Below are 7380 nucleotides of genomic sequence, written 5' to 3'. Positions count from 1 at the left end.
GTGTAGATAAAAGCTCAGCCCGTCATATTTGGAAATAAATATATTTAAAAAAATCATGAGTTATTATTCGTGGGAAAAATATATAAAGTATATTAAAAAGAAAACGGGAATATCAAATTTGGCTGTTGCCAATGTCTAATAGATTCGAAAAATCCCGGATACTCCCCTAGAATGTAAATATTTTCCAAATTTTCTACAAAACTATTTAAAAAAAATCAAGTGGACATAATTTATTAGATTATTATAAAACCTGTGGAGTGTCAAACTTATCCCTCTTGAAACCCTGTTGCATAAGAACACAAGTATATTTGAAGCTAAAAATCTGCATGTTAATTCATCAGTTTTGCATTTTATACAAAAATATCTATAAAATTTGGTCAAATATGCCACAACATATTCTCCAAAATCAGACAAATTTTTCCAATGATAATAATAATTTGAAAATAAATCCTCAAAATATAAACTTATTAATTCAAAGGATATACTAAATAGCTATCATTTTTTACTATTTAACAAATTTCTGTTTGGAAATTTGTTTACAAATTTGAAGGTTTCTACTTCTTTTCCACTAATCAGTGTTGTAAACGTTGATTGGTTGAATTCAAACGATCTCTTGTTAATCTGTGTACAATTTTGAGCAATTATTGAATAGTAATTCCATTGTTGGGAAGAATTGACCTTAAATTGGCTAACTGATTCTAGGCCTTTTTTCTACTTCTTTTTGGTGGAAATGTTGTGAGATACAATAAAGGTACCGGCGTGCTATTATATTGCCGCTATAATGAACAACACTAAATGCACTAGGGTTTCTGTTTTCCCTGTAAATCGGAATCCTGGTAACTTTTGGGATGAGATATTAAATAATACTGTACAATTCAAGTTACTTAATATTTTAAGAAAAAAATAATAAATGAATTTATGAAGAACAAGAAACACTTTATTGGATCATTTGTATGATTGTAGCAAACATCATTGAAAAATGTAGATCACTAATCAGAAGGATAAATGAGTATATAATTTGCCAATTTGTTATGGGTAAAAGTAAAATAAAATTTCAACATGGTGCACATATTTCATGAAGGACTGATTTGAGCATACTACAATTTTTCCCAATATGTTCTTTACTCATAACAAATAGAGCATATCTACCAAAAATCATCAATTTCCTTGATGTTTGTGTGAATTTGTGTGTGTATATTATGTAGTTAGATTTTAGAACTTCAATTAAAAATGTGTTAGACTCAACCCAGATTTATCAGTTTTAAATTTTGCAGAGAGTTTTACATGTTGTGGTGTAATGACGTAACTGACAACAACATATTTCTTTTTTTTTATAGTTTTCTTTGACTTTATAAGCGAGGCAGAACATAAATTTAAAGATACATATTTATGACGGGTAAGTTTTGAGGCTGATTCTAGTAGCACAAAGTGACTTAACTGCCTTGGTTTCAAAAATCTGCAGTACAAAAATGACGTAAGGGACATTTGCGCCAATTTGTCACCAGCTCCATGAACCAACCCAGAAAATCGAAAATTTTGTAGATAATTGACATAATTGTATAATTCAACTATAGACGTATATATTAATAATTTACGTCGTAACTGACTTTTCTTTAGAAATTATTCGTATTCTGTCTTTTTGTGTCAGGGAATTTATTCATTGACTGTTGTCAGTATACTGACTTATGGAACCCCGTCAAAACTTACTCAATATAAACAAACTTATAATAAACATCTCTCAGATTGAGAAAATGTTCAATTACGTTCATTCCTTTTGCACTAACTCCACGATGTGAACTAAGAATGAATACATGATGAATACAATCAGGATCGATTTTACCTTGAGTTTTTTAAATTGAATTTTTTTTAAAGGAAAATAAAGTTCTAAATGTTTCCTATTTTCGAAAATAATTTTATGCGGACTCCTATATTTTACTCTACGTAGTAGTTAGGGCCTAGAGCAAGTGCCCGTAACAGCCTCCTCTAAAACTGAGACTGAATACAACATAGAGCAAAAAATTCACTGCTCCTTTGTATAAAAACAATTGAACAAGGGATGAGTCAATATACAAGGAAGGCAGTTCAATCAAGCAAATTGCTCTTCACGAGTTGTACTCATTTCATTTTTTTTTTTTAAATAATAGTTAAGGATGTGAAAATTATCTAAACTCTCGTGAGTGTAAATCAAAAAGAAAAGTATATGTTGCCGACTTACCTAAACAACGTAAATATCACTAAAAAACTAGAGTTCTCATTGCTCGTTAATACGTTTGAATTTTCAAAATAGGGAGAAATATTGAATAAACACACTTAAATCAGACTACCAACATACACGTTCTTTATACAAAAATGTATGCTCTCGAGTGAATATTCCCAACCCTAAGCATATTAATTTGTTAAGAGCGCTTGAAATAAGCACAAGGTGGACCCAGTGCTAGGAATTTTCTTTGGGGAGGAGGTTTTGAATATTTTCCCCCCAATTTTCGGCTAACATATAATTTTTTCTGACTTTAATAAAGATAAGATTAGCCCTTTCAATTTTTTCACTAAAGTACTCAAATACCTTTTAATAAATATTTGATTTGATCAAATGAGGTTTAAAAAAAAGAATTTATTTTAATATTTTTTTAAAAGACCTTAATTTCCATTTTATCTAGCTACTAGCCAGTAATCAAAAATGCTGAGTGACATACACACTAACCTTGAACATAAATCGAATAAAATAATATGTACAATTTATTTCTTAGACCTTTGGATCCTCAAATTCAAATAAGGTTCAAATGAAAAAATTCCTTATTTTTAAAAACTCAGTACAACATTTTATCTTATCGGATTTACATACTTATATTTTAAACATTATATTTGTAAATAAATAGTAATATTTAACCATTTTTAAAATTTATTTTCTTCATAATGCCAATCTAACATTATTTATCTTTACAAAAAAAAAAAAAAAAAAAAAAAAAAAAAAAAATCATGAAATATTTGTAAGTTAGTAAAATACTTTCAAGTCATTTATTCATTCCTTTTTGTTTTTATGATTTCGGTACCCTTTTAACCCATAGAATCCCCCCTTTTTTATTAACAAAGTGAAACTCAATTCAGTCCAGTCAACAATATCATTATTATTATCAACACGTCAATAAGAAAAAGTAATTTGGTTTAACCTATGGTTAGTATGTGTATATAGTGGTTAAATCAAAGGTTAAGAAGTCGTTGAAGAAGTAAGGAAAAAAAAAGGAATAATGATAGTAAAAAAAAAAAAAAAAATGGAACGTGCCTTAATTTGGTCTAACGTTCTGTTCTGCCCATTAACTCTTCTTGATTCAATTTATGAGTGCATTTTTTTCTCTCTTTCTTTCCTCTTATGTATTTCGTTTGAGGTTCCTCCTTTTACATCTAATAAGTAACGCGCGCCCATGAGCGCATGTACGACCGCTCTTGTGTCAATCCGTCAAATATTAATTTACTTCAGTTGTGTGAAATATCCCATAGAGTCGGGTTGTCCACATGAGTTAATTTTCTCGGTCTTAACTAAAATGTTTTAAAAGTGATTTGCGAACAAAAAATATAAACATAAATTAAGTGTAAAGTCCCATTAGTTATCATAATTAAAATGAATAGGAATATTCTTTCGTTGTCTGTGTTGCTCTGTGCCCTAATCACTCTTGGAAAGTCGGAAGATCTCATTACTCTACGCCTTGACAAAAAAGTTCCTCATGCTCATTGTCCATTTATTATCAAGAATCTAAAAGTAAGTAGTTTTATTATTCGAAATATAATCAAATGAAATACTCATCCCCGTATTTTTTTTTTAAAGAAACTACTCGTTTCATCCTCAAAAACACTCTTTGACCTAACATCAACCCAGTTTAATAATGTTCACATCATTGTTCCATCTAATTGGGTGGGCTCTGACTGCCTCAAAGATCAAGGTGTCTCGATTGAAAATGTCAATCATTCATCCGAGGATATTCTAGTTACAAATCTGGATACTCTTTTTGGTGATAATATTATTACTTCACAATATGGTCAATGTGGAACTCCTGGACGTCTCGTTCAACTCCCTTATGCCTCTCTTAATAAATCCATGGAATCTCAATCTAAAAAGTTTGTTAAGGAATGGATCAAGTACAAATATGGAGTGTTTGAAGAGTCTGGACTCCCTGATGATAAACTCTATCCCCTTTATTCAGTAGAGGGAGAAGTGAGAATACGAAATGAGGGATGTCCACCAAACGAGGAAGAGGTAAATTGCTTTTTTTCCCATTATACCAAATGTCATTAAAATATATTAATACTTAATTTTATTTTCCTAGATTATTTGTCCTCTTGGAAATTACAATCGGGATCTAACAACCAAACAAAATATCCTTTGTAATGGTCGATCCATTCGTGAAGTCCTCTCCTCCTCTATTAGTATCGATCCCAACAACACCATTACCTACTCGCCTCCCAGTTTCACATTTATCTCTCCTCAAAAAGACCTTCTTACTCTGATACTTGATCGATCTTCACGATCTCATTGGGATCTTCTTCAAAAAGCCTTGTTTCAATTTATTGCTCGACTTCCCATTGGAGCTTATTTGAGTGTGATTACTTATGGATCTCAAGATGCCTCCATGAATCTTCCTCCTACTTTGATTACATCAGCCAATAGAGCTGGTCTTCACGGAAGAATTCCAAGAAGGGCGCTAGAAGATGGTGATGAAAATGTTCCTTCTTGCCTCTCCTGTGGCATTGATATGGCACTTAAAATGAGTGAGTCAAATTCTCTCACGCCGATTTGGATTCTTGCGACAGGAGGCTCAACAAACACAATTCTTCAAAGAGTTGAGAGAATGGATGATATCCAAGCGTCTAACATTTCTATCTATGCTATTTCAACTGCCTCTGATGAATCCTATCTACAAGATTTAACTCCTAATCACTTCATCGTTCAGCCTAATCTCCCAGAATTATCTGGTGCTTTAAATACTGTTTTAACGCTGGCCACTAAGAAAAGTCTAATTCATTTTCATAAGGAGATGGTGATTCTTAATAGCTCGATCGATGCGAATGACAAGACTCTCGTTGGGAATTTTGTTGTTGAGGAAAAATTAAGAAAAAATCTTTGGATACAAGTAATTGCTCAGGACGAGAGAGATATTGAGTATTTTGAGGTTTTGAGCCCCACGGGTAAAAAATATTCTTTCCCTTCTTTTGAACATGGACTCGCTTACTTTCATTTAGAGGATCTCAACGAAGCCGGAATTTGGGGATATAGTCTTAAATTATACTATTATGAAGGCAATGTGAATGAGACCAGCAGTTACCCTGTTTATGTTGAAGTTTTGGGTGAGGCAAATGGAGATGATGCCGTTGTTTTGGAGTCATGGGTTTCAACGGATTATTCCCTAGAAGTACCAAGGGTTTACTTATACGCAAAAGTTACTCTAGGAGATGTAATTCCAGTATTGAATGCTGATGTACAAGCCATAGTTTATCCTCCTAACTCTGATGAAGCAGTTATTGTTAATCTGAGGGATACGGGAAGTGGATACCCTGACATTACTCATGGTGATGGAATATATTCAGCCTATTTTACTGGCTTTGGATCAGTTAGTGGATACTACCGAATGTCCATCCAAGCCACTCATAACGGAGGAAAAGCACTCACTCCCAAAATTAGTATCACTGAGCCAGAATTTGTTATGATGAACTCCGAGACCCCCTGTTGTGGAAGCTCAACCCCCGTTGCTTTCACTGTTCCAACAACTCCATTCAATAGAATGAGTCTTCCTCCATCTTTTTATGTGGAACAACCCTCAAATTTTTATGCAAGACAAGGAAGCTCCGATGACTTTTTTCCACCCTCTCGCATAACTGATTTTGCCTTGGACAAGTACGATGACTCCGAATCGCTTTTTGTGCATTTGAAATGGACTGCACCCGGTGGAGATTATGACAATGGACAGGCATTTCGTTATGAGATTCGTTGTTACACAAATAAAGAAGCCCTTCGTGATGAAAATTTCAGTGAAATGAGCATTCCTGTTCATGCCACTCTTATCCCAACTCCTGAGGAGTATGGAACACCACAAACCTCCACTGTCGGAGTTCCATGGGTCAATGAAATTTTTTATTACGCCATCGTTGCATATGACGAATCCGGAAACAGAGGTCGCATTTCAAATACCATCTCAGTTTTTATCAAAGAGGAGCTCATAACAACCACTCCCTTGCTTTCAAATGAGCTTGAACCTGATCAAGAAGAAGTTGCCTTTTATTCAGGGGAACAAGTAGCTCATGATAATTTGACCATTTATTTAATTGCCACTGGGATCTCCATCATTCTTGTTCTTCTAATCATTGGCTCTGCCTTAGGAATTTTGAAATATTACCGTACTATATCACGTGCCAAAGATATGGAAGACGGATCAAATACAACAACTTCTTCTTTAAGCGGAACCCTCAAAAAAATAATGGCTCTCCCAGATGTCACACCAGAGAAGGGCCATCTATGGACAACCTCTACAACATCCCACTCCATCACACCTACAAGTCTCAGTGACTACGATTCCTCATGCAAAGTATCCGAATATAAACAAGGACTTCAAACAGCTACCTCACAAAAGAACCCCGGGATTCATCGAGTGGATGAAACTGTATCCACCCCCAAAGTCAATTCCGAGTATTATGAATCTTCGGATGCAGCCTCAGAGAACAATAATTTACTTTTATCTCAACCTCGTATCTCTGTTCTAGAGGATTATAGTATTTATAGAGACTTGAGCAATCTTAGTTCGAAATCACACTTTAGTCTTGGTCTTCCCTCAGATATAAATACAAATCCTGGGGATGTTTTTATTACTGTTCCCCCATCTCTCTTTTCAGAGGGAGGAGTACGAAAACCCCGACATGAATCTCTTGTTTAAGACTTATGTTAGATCAACTCATCAGTTTAGAAGTATTTAATTCATTAATATATTTTATGTGTTTGTAATCTATGTAACCCCAAGAAGGGAGCCCTCTGCCCCCTTCTTTCTAGTCCTTCAACCCATTATTCATTCTTCTTGTAAGCTACACAATTCGTGTTATATGTTATATATATGAAAAACTTATTATATTTACCTATGTGGAAACAAAAGCAAAAACAAAAAAAGGTTAATAAATTATAATTATCAAATTATGTAAATTCATTCGTTGTATCTTTCATTTCCAAAATATGATATACCTATTTAATGGAAGAACATAAGAGTTAGATATATGTTTCTCCATATTTATATTTGAAAGAAAGACATAAAAACAGGTTAGGTCTGTTGCTTCGTGAGAAAATTCACATCGCCTATCAAATAAAGTAAAATATCCGGAAATGACTTAAAATTTCCTATGAAGTTT

The 7380-nt window shown here is 33.4% G+C and overlaps 1 protein-coding gene across 1 annotated transcript; it reads left to right on the top strand.

Annotated features, from left to right (window-relative positions):
* Positions 1-3468: 3468 nt before the first annotated feature.
* LOC121118126 (calcium-activated chloride channel regulator 1) lies at positions 3469-7177 on the top strand. Its single transcript, XM_040712671.2, has 3 exons — positions 3469-3754; positions 3821-4249; positions 4320-7177. Exons 1-3 carry the CDS (start codon positions 3617-3619, stop codon positions 6915-6917), a joined length of 3165 nt encoding a protein of 1054 aa, XP_040568605.1. The 5' UTR covers positions 3469-3616; the 3' UTR covers positions 6918-7177.
* Positions 7178-7380: the final 203 nt, after the last annotated feature.

The sequence above is a fragment of the Lepeophtheirus salmonis genome, chromosome 5 (genome assembly GCF_016086655.4).
Source record: "Lepeophtheirus salmonis chromosome 5, UVic_Lsal_1.4, whole genome shotgun sequence".
NCBI classification, from domain to species: domain Eukaryota; kingdom Metazoa; phylum Arthropoda; class Copepoda; order Siphonostomatoida; family Caligidae; genus Lepeophtheirus; species Lepeophtheirus salmonis.
The sequence above is the reverse complement of the archived record's forward strand: the minus strand, read 5'-3'. Positions and strand labels throughout refer to the sequence as shown.